Raw genomic sequence first — 22,175 nt, forward strand, 5'->3', positions numbered from 1 at the left:
CAAACCGTCCTGGCCCCGCCTGGGACTGCCGGAGGACCGGGACCGGGACCGGCTACAGGACCGAAATCTGGGACCGGTTATGGATTTGGGGTGTTTCGCGGGACCGGGACCGGTTATGAACCGGTCCGGCCCGTTTTTTAAAAAATGTAGCTATTTTTTTAATAAAATGTAGCCGTTTTTGGGCTTTTTTTGTATTTTTTTTGCTTTATAAACACTATATATAAGTGTATTGGTTGAGGGATTTACATACCAAGTTCTCGATTCGTAAAAAATGCAAAAAACGTTCACAGTTATTGGTTCTCGCTATATTTTGTAAGACAATGTAATTTTAATTATAATAAAACGTATTTTTAAAATGTATTTGAGTGACCCAATTACAAATTTTATAATGTATTTGAGTGACCAGTGGCTTATAATCGGTTATAATAATGTTTGACCGGGCTCAACTTTTTCGAACGAGATCAGGACCGATTATGAGAAATCTTGGGACCGATTGAGACCGACCCGGCCCTGGACCGGTTTTTGCCATACAGTATACACTAGTCCCACAAGAAATGGGCCCAATAGAACCTGATAGTAATTGGGCCAAGCCCAAATGGCTGATCTGAAAGCAATTACCTTACTGTAGTGTAAACAACGTCAAACAAGAATCTTCCAGATTTTTCTAGTTTTCTACAATGCAAATCGTCAAGATTCAACGATTTTAAAATGCAAAATGTGAACGTATCCTTCAACAATCATCGTTTTGAAGTTGGAATCTTCCTCCGATTCTACGCCTCAAGCAAGGAATATTGATTTACCGGTACACCGGTCGCCGTATTTCTCCGAAGATCTGTACGGTATTATTGTTGTTTCTTTACGAATCGAAGTTATTTACGTCTGTAATTGCATCCTTTTTTGGTTCAGAAATCCACCTTGTGTTTCTTTTTCCTTTTTGTCAAGTAATTCGATAATTGAAGGTGCGATTTAATTTTTTTCCCATGAAACCCTAGAAAGTCTGATTTTGTTTGATTGATGTCTGTACTTTGAGGTTTTACCTTTTTATATGATTTATTGATTGATCGGCGTGGTTCTGTCAATGTTATGTTTCGAATACAATTGAGATTAGAACTTGATCTGTTGTTGTAATTGGTGGATGGAGGATGTAAGAAATTTTGGTACTTCGATTTGGTTATCTGCAAGTGTATGACAGCATGATAAGAACTTTTGTACTTCGATTTGGTCTTGTTTTCTTCATGCTTAATGTTTGATTTTATGTTTAAGTGGTGGATGTGGGCCATCGTTACCGCATTCTCCTTGAACTTGTGTTCTAGTATTGCAATCAATATTTAAATTTGTTCATTCGAATTGACGGCATTGTAGCATTTGTATGTTTTTATGGTAATTGGTAGGTTTAATATCTGGTTTGCCTTTTTGGTGATTAATAGGGCACTTGAGCATTTCTCCTGAGAGAGATGCCTGCTGGGTTTGGGGAAGTGCCAAGCAGGTCACCCCAACGCCCATCTTGTTCAAGCGATAACAATTCCAACAATGGTGATGCTGGAAATTTTGAGTGCAACATTTGCTTTGATTTAGCCCAGGACCCGATCGTTACTTTGTGCGGTCACCTCTTCTGCTGGCCTTGCCTTTACAAATGGCTTCACATTCATTCTCACTCCCAGGAATGCCCAGTTTGTAAGGCCCTTATTGAAGAGGAAAAATTGGTGCCTCTATATGGAAGGGGGAAGAACTCAACAGATCCAAGGTCAAAATCAGTTCCTGGTGTCGAGATTCCAAATCGGCCAGCAGGCCAGAGACCAGAAACTGCTCCTCCACCAGATAGGAATGCGTTTGCTCAACATGGTCAACATGGCTTTGGATTGATGGGTGGTTTTGGGCCTGCTATGACTGCGAGTTTTGGGAACTTTACTCTTTCATTTGGTGGCTTGATACCATCATTTTTCAATGTTCAGTTGCATGCGTTTACTGGTCATCCAATGTATGGGAATGGTGCTGCTCCTGCTTCAGCTCCAGCTCCAGCTCCAGCTCCAGCTCCTGGTTTTTCCTATGGGAACCATCATGCTCATGGAGCCCCTCAGCAGAGAGCTCACCAGCATGAAACAGGGTTTTCTGCAGCATCACCACTCCTAATAATTGGTCTGCTTTTTCTCTGGGCTCTAATTTGGAACTGAGGTAAACTAGCTATCAGTGCATAAATTGCTGATTGTGGTTATGATTTCTCTGCCCTGCTGATGTGGTTGATGATTGAAGACTTGTTTACATGACGTTCCATCAGATTTTTACCATTCAGAACGAGAAGTATATTATTTGTTTGTTCATAAACCAGGTGGTAGGAAGGATATTGCTGTTAGGATATTGTGGTTATGATTTCTCTGTCAGAAGGATATTGCTGTTAGGCCAAGGAATGAGAGACCCTGTTTCATGCTGCTGTTATGCAACCCCTTGTGAAATTCTGGAGTCACTGATTGTTACACTTTTGGTATTTGTACCTCTGTTTGTAAAGGAGAATTGTTGCTTTGGATTGTGATTAGTATCGGTTTCATCTCTTTAAACACCTATAACGTTTGTATCTTGTATGATATCCCTGATTGCAACTTGAACCCATTATTTCTATGGGATTGGTTTTGTTTTACCTTAAAGAGGTTCTTGGTGTGGTTGATGGCCATTAATTTATCACCTGGACCATTGGAATCTAACCAAATTAATTACCATCATCTAGACTTCAGGTCTAACATGCATATGACCCTAAAGCTTAAGCTCCAGCAGAATGGTCAAATAGCATATGCTGAACAGTTGGGGCCAAATCCTGAAGAAAGCTACTAATCGCTGTTTGATGGGCCTGTGTAGCATCAAGTAGTTTTTCTGGCAAAGACTATTGCCGATGTGGTTTTTTCGGATTTATTAGACCAGGACTGTTTCCAGTAGCTTAGCTTCTATGTAAAGATTGACATCTGTGTTGTCTTTTTAGGACATGGTAAAGGAGTTAAAGCCATGTGTCAGTTTTGAACTGGAACGGCCCGCTTTGCGTGAGACTTTGGGTTTGTTTGGTGTCGTTTGGCTTAGTTGGAAAAACTTATGTTCCCTTGATCGAGTTGTGAACACCTCTTTTGCAGTTAGAATTGTGTGCCCAATTATTTTTTTCTAGTGATCGTCTGCATGCTTGTATTGTGTTTCTTTGTTAGGCAATTTGAAAGCAGGATTATAAGGGCAGCTATCAGGTACATGAATAAGTTGGCTGAATAAGATACCTCAAGAAGGAAAGGGGTCTTGAGTGTAGTACCCTGATTATGGAAGCCAAGGCAGAAATTTTCTAAGTTTTCTTTCTGTGAGTGTTAACATTGTTAATTTGCAAGAGGTATCTTAAAGTGGGATGATTGATAAATATCTGCTACTATTTGGTTTTATGTATGGATTATCCTGACTTCTAACAGTGAGGTCGACATATGTGAGATACTTGGATTCTCTATGTTGATTTACCAGCTGTAAATGTTACTGTAGTTGTGGACCTCTTTCAGAGGGCAATAGCATGGTAAAAATTAGCATTTTCTTACCTGCTTTTGGACCTCTAAATCCAAATTTGGATTTAGTTTATGTGAAAGATGCCTAAACTTCATAATAGAAACTAGTTTGGCCATCTGTTTCCTTTTTGTGTGGTAGACATCATGGTCCATTGAAGTATAAGGTGGCGGAGCCAAATATGGTTTGTCGATGCCCATGTGTTATGTTCCCTTTAGTGATATTACAACTGTGTGCATAACATTGACGTTGCTATTATGTATGCATGATGTTCTCCTTAGCTTTTCATCCATTAAAGAATTACCCAAGGCTGAATGCTGATGATTATCTTTTTTGTTGCATCTTTTCTCTGAGTACTTGGCTTCTTATTGTGCTTTTCTTGAGTACTTTTTATGGAAGTCAAAGAAAATGATTGCTGCTTTGGTGCAGTAAGGATGACACCTTATTATGCCACATTATTGGTGGTAGATCAAGTTTAACAGGGAAAAAAGCTGGAAACTTTGGCATTGCATTCAACCATTATAGTAGAACATAATATCTCTCTTGGCATTTGTTTTGGTTTCTGCCTGTGATTTTTAGAGTTTAGAAAGAAACATATTCCTGTTTATTGTGAAATCTTTTCTTTTCTAAATTGTAATATCTGATTGTGGAACAAGTTCTTGCAGGGAATGTGCCTTTTTTAATCTTTATCTTTGGTGTCTTTTTCTTTTGTTTGTGCAGGTTCTTGTCTCTTGGACCAGTTTCCAGGACAATTTGCACTAGTGGGGTTATAGTTGTAAAAGGCAAAACTTTCCCATTTGAACTGCTCATGATTACATAAATTGTTGTCATCTTCCACTTTTGTGTACAACTTGTCTTTTAGAAAGACCATATCGACCTCATTTTTACTGTTCTTCTTCTTTACCTTGGGAACTGGGATCAACACCCTGCCCCCCCCCCCCCCCAAAAAAAACTCCCAATTGGGTAGTCTAGTCTAGCATATGGATGATGCTTGGGACGTCCAATTCCTCATTCTATATGATCAATTTTCTCAATTTTTTGTTGGGTTTTGATTAGCATCTGTTTCTTGGAATTTATTTCACTGATCTCGATAGGTATGACATTTTGAGTCTTGAATGACTTAAAAGTTGCATGTTTTAGCCTAGCATGGTCCTGTGATTTTGGTGTCTGGTGCCTACATTTTTGCCTCAAATAGGTTGGTTCGAACTGATGTTGTTGTCCTGGGGTGGGCAAAGCTGGTCCCTTGGTTCCTTTATGTTCCAAATCTATTTTTTTGAGCTAAAATGAATTCATTGAGCAAAAAATGCCTCAAAGTTAATTAAGTTTGCCTTCTGCTCTAATGGTGTTAATGGAGTCTCTATAGTCCAAATACATAGATCAAGATCAAATCAAACAAACTCAGTAAATCTCATATGAAAAAAGGTCTAGGGTTGGATAAGATGTATGCACCTTTTTTTCCACATAAAGAAGTAGAGTGGTATATATGTAAAATCCCATATGAAGATTGATCTGAAGAGGATAAAATGTATGTATTTTTTTTATTAACCTGGATATCCGACCTGCTATGTGAGCCGATTAATCATAGGGCGACCATCTGCTTTGCAGATAGCCCGGAGTCACCGCATTTGAACCTTCATGGTTACAAGGAGATTTTTTATTCCTCATTGAATTTGAACCTGAGACCTCCTGGTATTTTTGACCTTTGGAGTCAAGCTCAAACCAATCAGGCACCACTCTTGTGGTTTAAAAATGTATGTATTTTGAAGTTTGGTGATTTAGAAAAGAGGGCATAGGTCAATCTGTCCTCCACTCTTTTAAGTGTGATTGTTGGCACATGTAACATTGAGTGTGGGATGACTTTGGAGTGGGATCCAGATTCCATGTTTCTAGTAATTATTATGCACTTGTGTTTGTACTTACATGGACTATTTAATAATACAACATGCATCTACAAGACTTATCTATATTGTCCTTCATACAAGGGGTGGATTCAGTAACACTTTGAAAAGGTGTATCTGTATTAATTTGATATCTGTTATATTAAATTAACAGAAAACGATAATTGTTTATTGATAATGTCATAAGTTTTGAGTCGATATATATATACAGAAATCGTGTGGAGAAGTCAGAGAATTCCAAACCCGTAGATTCAAACAATATTAATTTAAATGTAGACTTGGATTATTCTTTCGTTCTTGTCATTTAAAGCATTAAAAACGTTTGACTAATATTTAAATATTTTTTATTATTTTATTTTATATAAAATATAATACGTTATTTTAGAGAGTACTAGTGGACATTAGAGATAGCCAAATCGGCCCGGCCTGGCCCGGCCCGGGACCGCTGGAGGACCGGGACCGGGACCGACAAAGGACCGCCCGGGGATCGGGACTGGCAAGGACCGGTTATGGGACCGAAAACGGGGACCGGTTGAGGTTTTTGGTAGTTTCGTGGGGCCGGGACCGATCGGGACCGGTTATGGGACCGACTATGGACCAGCCCGGCCCGGCTTGAAAATTCAAATAATTTTATAAATAAATGTATTTTTAAATAATTTTATAATGTATTTTTATAAGAAAACGTAATTTTAATTATATTAAAACGCATTTTTAAAGTGTATTTGAGTGACCCATTTGTAAATTTTATAATGTATTAAAAATATATATCATTAAAAAAATAAAAAAAATCTTATTTTTTTTTAATGCGAAGACCGGTTGGGACCAGGACCAGGACCGGGACCGGCGGCCCATAACCGGTTATGAAGTACCTATACCGGTCCTATCATTTTCGACTGGGATCGGGACCGAGACCGGGATCGGTTACGCCGGGATCGGTTATGGCCGGTTATGAGAAATGTGAGGACCGATTGGGACCGGCCCGGGACCGGTTTTTGGCCATCTCTAGTGAACATTGATGATGTATATATCTAGTAATCTATATTCTATCCTATTTTATAAGACATAACAATTAAAACATCTATTTTATTTAAATTTCTAATTAATCAAGTTAATTGCGATTTTCGTATGGTGGTTTGTTAACAATTTTGAATTTTATCTCTTTGGTTTAGAAATTACGGTTTTTGCATCTATGGTTTGCAATTTTATTGTTATTTTTGTCTCTGGACAAATTTTAATCTCTAAATATAAGGGATTAAAATGGTAAAAAATTGTAAATCGGAAAGGCTGTAAAAAAGATGAAGTTGTAAATCATAAAGACGAAAATCATAATTTCTAAAGGACAAGAACGGAAATCATAATTTAGGGGCCAGTTACCAAACATTTATCCGGTAAGTGCTTACCGGTAAAATTTAACATTATTATTTACTTATCGGGTAAGATTTTAGTCCACCTAAACGACATCGTATGCAACAAAAAAAAATGGTAAGCGCTTATCCGGGTAAGCGTTTGGTAAACGGTCCCTTACTTTGATTAACCATAAGAGGAGTAAATTGCAAATTTGGTTCTTATGGTTTATTGTTTTTCTTGGTTTTGGTCCCTATAAAATATTTTTTGCAAGAAAACCTCGTGGTATGCAAAAGTGCTTGGTTTGGGTCCCTACCCACTAACGTCGTTAAAAGAATCAGTTACATCAAGGGTAATATGGTCATTTTATGTTTTAATTAGTTTCCTACTAAAAACGCAATTTACTTAAAAAATAAACAAACCACAAAGATAAAAAAATAAACAAACCACAGAGACCAAAAATGCAATTTTCTTAAAAAATTATAAAAAAAAAAACACACACACACACACACTATATGGTGCATTATGCGAGAAACTAATTAATTCGTGAGAATGTGAGAAGAAATATGAGTTACACAATTTATTAATTAAAAAATAATATAAAAAATTAGAAATTAGGATAATTATTATTTTGAATTGAATAAACCTTTAAAAATTCAATTACATCTTTTATATTTATTTATTTTACAATTTAATAAATTCATAATTATTTTATAAAGTTTTATATGGCTTTTTTTTCTCTAGATTGTAAACCATCTTCCCCACCGTCACCCCTTCCCCTACGTCTCTCATTCTCTCACACACATGAGGAAATCAATCAACGGATATGGCCCAAATGTGTATCGATGCTTCCAAGGATGGGTATGGGTAAATCCCCCCATCACTGGATCTGAAACCTACCTAATCGCTGGTGACGAAAAATGGGGTTGTTGGTGGTGGCCAATCAATGGTGCCGGAATTAGAAGCTGACGGTGGATTGCTGGTGGTCGGTCAACTATCGTTTGCCAAAGAGAACTCCTAGGGGATTGTGCTTTTCTCCCACGGTTCATGTAATTATCTATTATTAATTAGGGCAAAATGCATAAAATAACAATCTACTTTCATAAATTTCTTTATTATAGCATTGTACTTTCAATTTTTCTTATTACAGCAATGTACTTTCAAATTATTTTTTATTAGGACATTGTACTTTGAAAAATTTACCCATTATAGCATTGGGTAACCTTTTGATTTAAATTTACTCATTATACTAGGTTTTCATGCCACCTCATTGTCCACGTAGGCTGTCCACATGTATTATAGTGATGTGACTTTCTTACTACATCATTGTACTTTCAAAATTATTTTATTATAACATCTACTAGTTCTTGTTAAACACTGTATTTTTAATTTTAATATTTAGATATTTTACATGTTTTTTTAATAAATGTATTAAATGAATTAAAAAAATTCTAAATTATTCATTAATATACCAATATCAATAAAACTAGTAGAACACAACTTATCTCGCTAATATTTTTAAAAAAATATGTGTTTTTTGAAAAAAGGAAAATAAGAATTGTTCTTTTTTTACCAAAAAATATTATATTTACTTGACGAATATATTATATTTGTTTAAAAACTTTTTACTTGACGTATAAATATATTAAATTAATTAGATTTTTTTGAAGTATTTATTAATATAACAATATTAAAAAATTGTAGATAACAATTTATTTCGTTAATATTTTAAAAAGAACTTTAAAAGATATGTATAGGAAAAAATGTCTTTTTTACAAATAAAATATATCTCGAAAATAATGTTGCATATTTATTTAATAAATATTTTATTCTAAGAATATTTAATTTAAATACAACTTAATAAGAAAAAGTAAAAAAAAAATGTTTTTTTAGATAATAACAATGAAAAATGAAAATCATTGCCACACAAGCAAAAAAGTCAAAGAGTTAACCGGTTTAAAAGGTAACATGTTACCCATTGCTATTATGAGTAGATTTTTTAAAGTACAATGCCTTAATAAAAAATAATTTGAAAGTACATTGCTGTAATAAAAAAAAAACAAAAGTAGAATGTTATAATAAGAAATTTTGTGAAAGTAGGTTGCTATTTCATGCATTTAATCCTATTAATTAATAAATAAATAGAATTAATTTGTTGTTTTTTTTAAGAAAATCGAAGTAAAATATACAAAGAACAAAATACTCATGATTTAACAGATTCTTTTAACGGTGCTAGTTGGAAGGGATTCAAACCAAGCATATTTGCATATTATGTGGGTTTTCTTGGAATAAAAATTTTGTTGGGACCAAAACCAAGAAAAACAACAAACCACAGGGACCAAATTTGCAATTTACTTTTATAAGTGTGTTGTGTATATCTTTAAATATTGACACGTCATCTGGATAAACAATGTTAAATGTCCGTACATTCTTTTCTGGTTTTGTCTTTTCACATTTGTAATTTTGTAAGAAATCAACTCATGAACATATTCTACAATCATATTAATCATTTTTTTTGGACTTTATCCAAAAGTAGGTATTACGGACCAATTAAACGATAAAAAAATCAACGTTTTTTGGTCAGGTTCGTAACCACTGTCCACAACTATCACCGATCTAACCCAAAATCCATTTTCCTATGAAGGTGGACAGATACGTATCTGGCACTATGCATTCAAGGAAAATGAGTTTTTAGTTGGATCTGTAATAATTACGGATCTGTGGTTACGGATTTGGACAAAAAACTCTAAAATTTTGTCATTTAGTGGGTCCGCAATCCCTGTGACTTTTGGGTAAAGTCTTTAGAAAATAGTTAGGAGGTCAATTTGGTAGTAAAATATGGTCATTTGGGTCAACTTTCCTAAGAACATTTGCTACGTTCGGGTTTTTCACTTTTTCCTTAAACATTATAGAATGTATGGTCATTCGTCACCTCAACAACTTAAAAACCTCTACATAACTTCGTTATATGAAAAATCTTAACCAAACTTTTTTATAGTTTTTTCAAATATTTCAGAGTTCCATCGTTTTATAACGTTTATAATTTTTTATTTATAGAAATAAATATATTGAAATTTATAATAATTTTGTTGTCTTCCAAAAACAAATTATACAAATACATATTAATTTATATCGAGAAACTGTATATAAGTTGCTATTTGTTTATAATACAAAAACATCCTATAATAAGTTGAGTTTGAAAAAGTTAAACCCTTCTGACTTATAATAAGTTGATAATTGCTTTTGTAGGAAAACATAAGTTGTTTCAAATGAGCAATCCCAAACACTCATGGTTTTTAAAAAAAAAATCAATGAATGATGAAGCTGAAATTGTATCCCCAAACCATCTCGTCCCCGAAACGTCGCCTATCTCGTTGCTTCTCCACTCGTGGCCATCGGTCTATTGTCGTTGCTCCATCTCCGCCTCTTGTTCTCGATTCCCGTTGTTGCTCTCTTCATCTCCCTGTCACCGACTCTGTTCATCCCGTCGTCGAGACTGTAGTCTTCTTTTTTCAAAAGGAAACATTATTCCAGGAAGCTCCATCTTTTCCCGTATGGGCGTCACGACACGATAATCCATTAATTGGGTTTTAAACTTGAGTTTTTGCAGAAAATCAAGGTCGTGCAAGTGTCGACGATAAGCTAGAAGATCACCGGTATAACACCACTGCACATGTGTGTATGTGTGTGTGTGTATATATATATATATATATGTATGTATGTATGTGAAGGGGCAGGTGGGAGATGTCGTCGGATGATTCACCGGTGACGGTTTATCGGAAGTCTAAGACTGAAAGATAGTTTATCCAACCACAACTCACAAGGGTGTTGCCTGATTGGTTTGAGCTTCACTTTAAATGTCAAAAGCATCAGGAGGTCCCAGGTTCAAATCCAAGGAGGAATAAAAATCCCTTTGTGGCCACGGAGGTTCAAATGCGGTGACTCTGGGCTATCTACAAAGCAGATGGTCGTCTTGGGATTAGTCGGCTCGCATAGCGGGTTGGATATCCAAGTTAATAAAAAAAAGATAGTTTATCCAAAAAAATAGTTACGTAAAAATATGATGTGGATTTTTGTTTTCTAATAATTTATTTTTATGTGCCATGTCATAATAATTGCTGCCAAATCATCATTTTTAAATAAATATTGTAAAATTTAAATTATGACATGTAATCTCATTGCCAAATCAGCATTAGCAGGTCATCAGGTCAACGAGACCCTTAAATAAACGTAAACTTTGACCGAAACCAATAAATGATAATTTTAAAAGTTGGTTCCCTAAAACAGAAATCAGGCCAAAGTTAGTTCTGTATTGATGCAATTTTCCCTAATTCATATATATAAAAATATATAATTACTTTAGTTATGTATTTTCATATTATTTATTTAATAATTTATTTAAATATGATTACTTTAAATATATTAATAAATAAAATTGATTAAATACGAAACTTCTATAAAGTTAAAACGGATTAAAAGCCATGTATCAAAAGCAGACTTCAGATAAATCCCACAGGCTCCACATTTAACCACCCATAAAGATCATCTCACAACTTCCCTTTCCCTTTACCTTCTAAACAAGTCTGCATTGAAATGCATATTTTTGAAAATAAAATGAAGGTTAGACAATAAGGTCTAGTGAGAAAATCCTTGATAGTACAACAATTAAAATCAAACCAATTCATATAAAAACCTTTTAAACAGTACAAGTATAGTTGGCATCCAGGCTCTACCCAGTTCATCATATAGTTGGTACTCAGTCAATCCATTTAGTCATATATATGACACCAGGCTCAACGAATGTAGTCATATAGTTGGCACTCCGGATCAAAATTGGTTCCTAAATTGTCGCTCGACCAAATCATGAACTGATTTGATAACTGTTTCTAGATTGTAATATAAACAAAGTCAAGGGTTGACATTAGGTATGTAGAGTTTCTAACAATTACGCAGTTTGAGAAATTTATTTAGAAACCATAAAAGTTTTGAGAACCAAGGAACAAAATATTTACAATGAATGCACATAAATATTCCTTCACATATTCATAATTATTCATCATAAATATTTGGTTTTTAAGGTTTTTAAAATATTTACGATTTTTAGCGATAAGTTCATTTGAAAAATGAAAAAAAAATTGAGAAGTAGAGAAGTGGTAAATATTTGAGAAATAGAGAATTGATTCTAACCTTTCATCTGATCCAGATTTGCAACTTTAATTGTGAAACAGTAGACCATTCCTTGCATGGAATGCGAAAGATAAAATGATATTTTCGTAACCTTTACAAATAAGCGGCAAAACAAGTGGATATGTGAACCCATATGACTCACATATGAACTATATATAATATATGAACCCGTGTAATTCACATATGAACTAATTAACTCATTCACATATGAATTACGAGTTGACATATGTATTTGTTTGTCGTCTATTTGTTAAAGTTACAAAACTATTCCTCTATTTTTTGTTTGACCAGCTAAAACTGTAATTTTTGACTAATCTTAACTATATGAAGAGATAATATCACTTTTGTACTTATCAAATATTTACCATTTCTCAAATGAACCTCGTTATTTTTCAGTCGACCTGTTTATATACATCTAATTGTGTGTGTGTGTGTTTTTTCTTTTTTTAGCAATGATTCTTATTAACTTTTTTATTTTGTTTTACATACAATAATCATTTGAATATTTAGATCTAAGTTTTCCGTGGGTATATTTTTATATTTATTTCTAGAAGTATTTCTTAAAAGACAAAATAAGTGCAATATTTTATATTTCAAGTGTACCATTTTCCATTATTAATAAAACCCATTGGGAGATATGTGAAACAATTTATAAAAGAATTATTGTTTTGCATTTCAAAAATTTTAATAAAATTAAAAAAAAAATTTAAAAGTAACAGAAGTCAGCTTCCTAACATTAAAATATTCAATAAAAACTGACATCCAATTTACATTTCTTATAAATTTCATGGTTCCAAATAACTCATTATGAATTAAGAAGTTGAGATAATATTGGTAAATTGTTAAATTACCCATGTTAAATTAAAACCCTAAAGTATTCCATATTTCTCTAATCAACCTACCTCAATTCGTCTGTCTGATCTAGTCGATTCCAGTCTTGTCCAATCCCGTTTGTGTACCAAAAGAACTGAAGTCATTTCCAGGTCAAAAAAGCTCCATTTATTACCATAAGAAAATGTACCAATCGTAACCAATTTATGTGACTATGTGACTAGTAAAATCAAATGACTAGTAATATTCTTGAATGCAAACTATCTGGTTATGAAAACATAAAGAAGTAAAATTCGATAAAACGTAGAAATCAATATTTTGAATGGAAAATGAGGGCCTCCATCGGTTGTATGGAAGATAAGAACTGTTGTCGACAGTCAGCACCACTACAAAAAAAGGATCCTCGAGGGTGTGTGCCACAAAGGCTCTACCCTTATAGATTTATAGAATCAGGGGGGAGGACGACACACCAGATTGTCACCTGGGGTTGCTTAGAAGGATATTGTTGCAAGGAAGGTGGAGGTCATGGTTGTTGACAGATGATCAATAAGGTGAGTCTGGTAACGACTGTCAGGTGGTTATGACTTGTGTTTTGATTTGGAAAATATTTATAAACTTAGGAGATTTGACTTCCACTTGTCACAACATTATAAAGTTTTGCTTCAAAGGTCAAATGTACCAGGAGGTCACAGGTTCAAATCCAAGGAGAAATAAAAATCCCCTTGTGGCCACAGAGGTTCAAATGCGATTACTCCGGGCTAGCTGCAAAGCAGGTGGTCGTCCTGGGATTAGTCGGCTCGCATAGCGGGTTGGATATCCAGGTTAATAAAAAAAAAAGTTTTGCTTCTTGATTATCATATCGGTTTTTCCTGTTCCAGATCAAAGATATCGACTCAATTTCTCGGTTTTCCAGTTTCTTTGACCACCCTTATAAATCATGGATATCATAGGTCTAAAACATAATGGTATGATGATCTGTTTTGAGTTAATGACCCCACAATCTAAAGTACGATTATGGTATGAAGTTCCATTCGAATATTTGATCTCCTGATGTCTAAGATCTATCATAACATGTTCAAATCCTACATCTCTTATCAGGGTTTGGTATAGGTTACGTTCAAATCATATGAGAGGTGTTAGCGCTCTCAATCATCATGACTCATGCGTCATGATCTTGTGGTCCCGTAGACTTCAATCATGTTCGGTGCATGTATATGGACGATCACACAAACTTCATGAAACACTTCTAATATACATATACAATTGTGAGAATAATTCTGAAACACTTGACTGAGTTGACTCTTTGATACGACAACTTACAATGTGGATCTTCATCTGATGGCTCACAAAAAACATGGACCATCATCACCTTCATCTACGTACCTTTGTCCACATGCATCTTTCACTTTCAGCCAAATTCACAAACTTTTATATTTTCAATTACTTTCAATTGTATGAATCTGTTAAAATTTCAATTATGTTGATACAAGTAAACAAAGGTAAATAAATGTATATGGATACCAGTGGACACGGAGGTCCACATTCTCAATATTCTTATAACAAGAACTTGTTCTCATGTAACCCTAATCATGTATATGTGTGTGTGGGTGTGTGTTTTATATATACGGCGTGTGCGTGTTTTTTATACATACGATGTGTGTGTGTATGTGTGGGTTGGTGGGGATATTAAACCATGAGGAAGGTAGGGGGTATGGGTTGATTTTGAGGGGGTTGATCTTCTAGACCTAACAAAGTCAAGCTTAGAGTCCCCATAGATTAATTAAATAATATATTTTTTGTATTTATGTGAAAAATTGCTAGCATACATTAGAATTTTATTTTTATAATTTTATTTTTGACATGATCACTATTTAATTATTGGGAGTATATTACTAAGAAACTTCTTTGACTATGTTCATATATTCAATTTCTAGAAGAAAATATATATGAATATATATATATATATATATATATGTGTGTGTGTGTGTGTATGAGGAGCGATCAAATGCAAACCACCTAATTTGTACAGACCGTGCAAACCATCTTCATCCGTTGATTTCATTGTTTAATCTTATGAAATTTTTTCATAAAATTGTTTAATCTTGTGAAATTGTTTCATATAATTTTTTTTTTTTGATGAAGTTGTTTCGTACATGGTTATGAAATTGTTTCATATAATACTTAATGAAATTGTTTAATGTATTTCTTTAAAATTAAAATAATGAAGATGATATTATCCATGATTAAGACCCTCCACAATAAAAATGATTAATCAACCTCTTATAATTACAAAAAAAATGAACAAAATGAAAAATTATGATTGGTTAAATGAGGTTTGTACGATTTGTACAAATAACGTGGTTTGCAAAGGAAACATCCTCATATGTGTATATATATGTATGTATATATAAGATTCGTGTTACAAAGAATAGAAGTCTGCAACCGAATTTATTTTTTCTTATTACCTGTGATGTTTTGATTATTTTAAATAGAATTAAGAAATTTAAAGATAGCACAAAATTTGATCAAAGAAAAAGTTAGAGTAAAACATCACATTCGATTGTCATTCTCGGACTCAAGATTGTGCTGTAATACTCGAAAAATTCGACTTTGAACTCGTTATGACAAATGCCCTAGTCTCGATTCTAGTTATATATGCTTGATTTCATATCGACTCTCATGAGCTCAATCCCCTGAACTCCACGGTGCCTAGTCTGTATAAAACTCATGTTGCTTCTTTGCGAAATCAAAGAAACATGCCCCTATGCTTGCATTTGCAACGAGTTTGGTCTTTGTGGTTTGCAGTTTTTCTAGGTCGTCGTATTTCCGAATTTTTAACGAGGTGGGTCTTTGAATAAATTAACATGTTGGGTATCTGGAAATGCATTTGAGACCCACCTCATCAGAACAAAAATAAAATCACACAGACGAAGCTAAAAATAATTAATGCATCTTCTCTCTCGCCTTAAGTTTAATTTTGAAGATTTATTTTCTCTGCATATTATTTTTTTTTCCAATTTGAAAGACATTTTAGTGATTTTGTTTTATCAAGAAATACTTCGAAGTCTTCATTTTAAACATTATGTTAAAGATGTTCACTCACTTACGTCACTGGGAATCAACACCCAACTTTGTCGGTGTCTTGACAAGATTGCCAGATGGACAAATAAACCCTAACCGAGGAGAATTATTTCTTGACACGATACAATGTCGTGCCAAATTTGAATATCTTGCAAGGATCCAGAATAAATATCAGTGAGCAGATACGCCATTACACGGTCAAGAGATAAGATTTGTGCGTAAACTTCGTATGATTCAACGAGCTTCTGTCCAAGGAAGAACACTCGACGATCAAGAATAAAACATCTTTTACTTGTTTGCATCTGTAATTGTATATGTCATTATTTCTTCCACAAATAGATTATAGGTATAATACATAAAAAAACGTTAAGATACAAAAATATAAGTTCCATCTTACTGCTGACTTTAATATCTTACAAAATTAACCGAGATGTATACAGATTAATATGAACATCCGCGATTGTTAAAAAAAATATATGAAATAAATAAGATTTATTATAATCAATTAATTTTTAGGCCAGAAAATAGTGGTATTAATCCACTAGACATGTCAAAGTCAAACTTAGGCCCCTTAAAACTAAATAATTGTGGGTTTTTTCGTAAGTATTTGGAAATTCCACTTCACTACTAAAATAATCATTTTTTTTTTGGAAAAAACTTCTCTGGTTTGCCAAATTAGTTTATAATTATTTGACCCGAACATAATATAAATTGGCTTGTTCAATAAGTTTTATGTAGAATGTTAAGTTTTCTTCAGATATGTCTCTTCCAATTAAAAAAACATGCTCTTTCTATCTATGAAATAAAAATCTTTTCAAAGAAAAACTTTATCAATTTATAGAGACAGATTAATCCATACAGACAGTTTTATCCATACAAGAGTTAATGGAAAAACCACCAAACAATCACTTGTATACTTACAATTATTGTACACATCTTTTGTCCTGAAGCAAGTGTCCCTATTTCGATTTATGTTTATACCAAAATAAATATTCAATTTCAAGATAGATATATAATTAATAAATTAATTAATATATTATATAAAGTTGTCACTTAATTAACTAAAATTTATGATGATTCATGTATTATTTCTATTATTAAAATTTATTTTGAGATGAATATAACATTGTTTGCATAATTAATGTTTTAATTATACTTTTTTTATGGTTCTTTCTTCTTGTCAGAAACTCAGTATCTTAATGAATCATTTTATTTGATATCAGTTTCATCAGCAATCATCGTTATATTGATGCGAAATCATTTTGATTTTTATCGTATTTACATGTTTTTTTGGTATTCTTGTTTCCATTTTAATGATTATTTTTCTATCTTATGGATCTAAAAATTTATTCTTTATTAAGGTTATGTTTAGCAAAATATCTGATAAGCTAGCTGGTAACTGATGAACTAGCCGATAATTGATAAATTAACTGGTGGCTAATAAGCTAGATGATAAACTATATACATCTAGCACAAACTAGAGGATAAACTAGCTAAAATATGTAAAAGGATCAAAATGACATGTTTAGAAATTAATAAATTTTAACATTTTATAATATATTTAAGAGTAAATTAAAATTTTCATCCCTGTGGTTTGCTGAAAATTCCGATTTTTGTCCCTCGTCTTCATTGAAATTAATATTAATTAATATAAAAATTAAAATTAATTAATTAATTGAAATTAATATTAATTATTAATGATGATTAATCAATAAACTGAAACTAATATTAATTAATAATCTATAATTGATACTAGAAGAGTACTCGTGCAATGCAGCGAGACACATCTCGATTTTAATGTTCTATTTTATTATTTGTCTTTATCGATGTTATAATACGATTTTATGTGTTTTTAAGAAAGCAATAATGATTTTATTTTTAAATAAAATAAAATTTTGAATATATCATAAAATTTTGAAAAAAAAACATATCAATGTTAATATCAAATCAACTATTTAAAAGTTTTCATTTTTTATGCAATTTGTTTAATTTATTATTTTTATTTTAATTTAATTTAAGTTTAATAACGAAATAATTTATTTTTGGTTTAATAATATAACATTTTATAAAAATAATAATTAAGTATTCTATTAGAATTCAAAGATTATCCTAATTATATTTTTTATTTTTAAAATGAGATGTTTATCTTGTATTTTATTATGTTTATCTGTAGTTAGTTACACGAATTTAGATATAGAGCTTTAATAAGTTGTATTTACGCACAATCTACTTGCAATCTTGAGTTTTAAGTAATATGTATTAATAAACATACATTTACACATAAAAAATAGTTTTTAAGAGTTTTTATCAAATATTTTATAATATAATATAAATAACGACAATTAATATTAATGAGAATATAACTGAAAAAATATTAAAAAGCTATTTCAATTAACCTCTCTATAAGTTGACTTATACTTACTAAACAATACTTGAAAAGAATAGCATCACCAAAAGAAATTCCGTTGGTAAACGATTGGTCGGTAACGTTGATGGATTACCAACGTAGTTTTCATAATTATATTATATAATATTTGGAATTTGAAATTCCAGCTTAAAATTTATTTTTTAAAGTAATAATCACTTGGTACAGGGTTGTTTACTTATTCATTTAAATCGGTAAATATTTATTGATAAAAATTCAATATTATCATTTATTTTACTGGATAAGATTATAGTCTATTAAAATAGCATCATCGTACAGGGACGGACCCATAAATTTTTTCAAATTGTGACACCATTTGATTATAAGAAACAAATGTATAGAATTTTTTTTTTTCAAACAGTGGCACCATTTGACTAAGAAAATGACAATAACAAGTTCGAACTTGGGTTTGGGGTGGAATAAAAACCTTGCAAACCAACTCTACCAAATAAAACTTGTTCTTTTTGTAGTTTCAAAATACATATGGTGACACATAACAAATTAATAATGTTGGACTTTTCATGAACCTAAAATATTATCGTATGCTCTACTGTAGGTCCGTCTATGTCATCGCTTATCCAGTTACCCTTACTTATCGAATAAGACTCTCGATCTTTTCCGTTGCTCTTAGCAGGTTAGATTCTTGGTATTTGTCATGTTTATCGATAAACAATTACCAGGTAAATGTTTGGTAAACAACCATAAGTCCAAGTGCATAGCAAATATATAAATCAAATTAATTATCTATATCACATTATAAAGCATTTGACAATAACTCTTAAAAACCATTTTTATTAAAGATTCATGTTTGAATTCGTGTAACTAACTACAGATAAACATTCCATTTTAAATATAAAAAATCTAACATATAATTAATATAATCATTGAGTTCTAACAGAATATTTAATTATTATCTTTATAAAAAATTATATTATTAAATTAGAATAGATTACTTCTAAATTAAATTATAATAAAAAATTGAATTAAAGAAATTAAAAAAAAAACAAGAACTTTTAAATAGTTAATTTGATACTAATATATATATATATATATATATTTAAAAAAAATGATATCTTCAAATTTATATTTTATTCAAAAATAAAAACATTATCGTTTTCTAAAAACCACATAAAACCATATTATAAGATCGATGGGGACAAAATAAAACGAAACATTAAAATCAAAATGTATATCAATGCATTGCAGGAGTATATTTCTAGTTTAATTCTAATTTTACCCATAAGTTAGTGTTTATGAAACATTGTAAGTTAACTCAACTGACAATAAGATTTAAGTATTTAGGGTGCATTTGGTATTCTGAACAAGACATAACTGAATAGAACAAGGATCCATATTTCATATTTGGCAGGACTTTTGTGTGGAACAGCAGGAACATAGTGGAACAAAGTGGAATAGGCATGTTCCACCTCTACCCGTGGGACAAGGTGGAACAAACTTATATTTTACCAACATAAATATTCTATCATGTCATGTCCTATTTTAATACTATTCTATCATGTCATGTCCCATTTTGTCTGGACACCAAACGCAGCCTTAAGGATTTAAGGATCTTCTCGAGATCACAGGTTCAAGTAACGTAAAGCCACTACGAATTTCTTTTGTTGTTCTCTGAGGTCCATAAAATTAATTGGGGTGCATATAAGCTGTAATTAATTAATTTCTTTTTTGGTGTTTATGACATTGAAGTTGAGGTGTTACGTTTACTGAAACATAAAGCCAAGCATTCGGTCGCTAGGGTACCATTTTCACTGCCTGTGGCATGTCAACATTAGACAAAGGAAAAAAAAACCATAATACTATATATATATATATATATATATATATATATATATATATATATATATTTAATTATATATATATTATAAGAAAATTAAAAAAAATATGTATTTAAAAAGGTTTGGTTTAATGATTGATAGTTTGATACATTAATCTAGTACAAGAATGCTCCTTTCCTACGTTAGCAACTCATATCATAATATTTTTACACTTCTTTTTGACGATTTCACAATTTTATTGTTTTATTAAATGTTATATTTTAATTTGTCTTTGAAATAATATAATCACTTTCATTAAATTAGTCATTATCGTTGATTATCCTTTTAACCTTTTCTTATTAAATTAGCTCGTTAAATATTTGATTAACAATAAATTATTTTTATTTAATTATATAAAATATATTATATTTTTTAAGACAAAAGAGCAGTTGATACTATTATTAATGTTCATATATTGATATAGTTTTAATAATTTATTAAAGGGTATTTAAATATGAACTAATTCGTATATAAAAAGAAAAAGAAAAAGAAAAATTAATCATTTATTTATAATTATTTATTATTAAAAATCATTTTATACGACACATAAGAGTTGTAATACTGCTACGCTAACCAAAGCTAATTAACATGTTCCCACTTTTGTAAAATTAACTTATAAAACAAGTATATAGTTTGTTGTAAATAATTAAATGCAATTATTCATCAACTACCATGACCTTAGGATTATATGTATAGAGAGTCGGGTTCAAACGACAATGATACTTGTTTGAAAATAAGAAAATGGTTGAATCATATCTGATTTTACACTAACATCACGTACAAAATCACATGTGATTCACGTGACCTTGTTATGCGACCAATGGATCGCCCGAACACGTTTTTGACCGTTAATGTAAAATTACATGTGATTTTATACGTAATTTAGTCATTTTTTTTATTTTCTTAAATATATATCATTCTTGTATAAACTTACTTACCCTCATTTTCTCTCTCTCTCTCTCTCGCTCTCTCTCTCTCTCTCTCTATATATATATATATATATATATAGGGAGATATAACACATGCATATTAAGAGTATAACTTGAGATTTTGTAAGACCAGGTTGTTTTCATGAGATCTCTGAGACCACATAAATAACATTGAATCTTCATAGTATTTTGTAAAGGATCGCTGTTTTTGTATATTTATAATGTTTTATTGTGAAGATTCAGCATTATTATATGATCTCATATGTCTCAGGAAAACAAGTTAACCTCATGTGAACCTAACCTTTAAGAATATTATTTTAAAAAATTATCATATATGTAGGTGTTAGTTCATTTATTAACCTTATATTTGGTGTTAAATATGAGAACCAATCATGATTTTATTTATTCAATCTACGAATTATAACATCAGTGACATAGTAGTCAAATGAACCTGTGTTATATCGTAATGAACAATAATTAATAGGGTAAAATTGAAGAAAAACTAGGAGCTTTTATTATGCAATGATTTCACTTCCCAAGAATCTTTCATTCATCATCTTGAAACCGAAATCAATCACATTTTACTTGTTCACTAATGGACATTTATATGATAAATAATAGAAGTTGGTAGTTATAAAAATTGTTCACTAATGAACATTTGACTGATTATTTGTGTATTAATGTCTCTGATTCACGCATGAACATCATGTGAACTGTGTTCACTAATGAACATATTATTCAAAACATCATAAACGAATGAAATTAATATGAAAAAGAAAATCATTGAATCAATATGAAATTAATTTGAACATGATCATCGAGAATTATGAAAAGGATGATATAATTATCGTCCCTAAAAACAAGCAACTTTTTTAAACATTCCATTTAATACAATGAAGTAACTTACAAATGAAAATTACTTTTGTACTCTTAATAATTGACTCTAATATTTGAAGTAACCATAACTAAAGAATGATTCTGATTGGTCTACCGAGTTCACAAAATTAACACCATTTTTCTGTTAATATCTTCTCTCTCTCTCTCTCTCTCTCTCTCTCTCTCTCTCTCTATATATATATATATATATAGGGGCGTACTCTTAATAATTGACTCTAATATTTGAAGTAAC

General features: G+C 31.5%; 1 protein-coding gene across 5 annotated transcripts; it reads left to right on the forward strand.

Moving 5' to 3' along the window:
* The first annotated feature begins 618 nt into the window (after positions 1-618).
* LOC112511268 (E3 ubiquitin-protein ligase RNF185-like) lies at positions 619-4,421 on the forward strand. Of its 5 annotated transcripts, XM_025116819.1 has the most exons (4): positions 619-839; positions 1,428-2,172; positions 2,327-2,337; positions 2,383-2,635. In XM_025116819.1, the coding sequence occupies exon 2, from the start codon at positions 1,455-1,457 to the stop codon at positions 2,169-2,171; it is 717 nt and encodes a 238-aa protein (XP_024972587.1). In that variant the 5' UTR covers positions 619-839; positions 1,428-1,454; the 3' UTR covers position 2,172; positions 2,327-2,337; positions 2,383-2,635. The 5 variants fall into 5 exon arrangements, with proteins under 5 accessions (XP_024972587.1, XP_024972589.1, XP_024972586.1 ...); XM_025116821.1 differs by lacking the exons at positions 2,327-2,337; positions 2,383-2,635 and adding an exon at positions 4,237-4,421; XM_025116818.1 differs by having other exon boundaries at positions 2,327-2,635.
* Positions 4,422-22,175: the final 17,754 nt, after the last annotated feature.

This window comes from Cynara cardunculus (genome assembly GCF_001531365.2).
Source record: "Cynara cardunculus var. scolymus isolate 2C chromosome LG 4, CcrdV1, whole genome shotgun sequence".
NCBI lineage: Eukaryota > Viridiplantae > Streptophyta > Magnoliopsida > Asterales > Asteraceae > Cynara > Cynara cardunculus.

Excerpts from the sequence above, each read along its gene's own strand:
- LOC112511268 (XM_025116821.1), top strand. The coding sequence starts at position 1,455 with ATGCCTGCTGGGTTTGGGGAAGTGCCAAGCAGGTCACCCCAACGCCCA.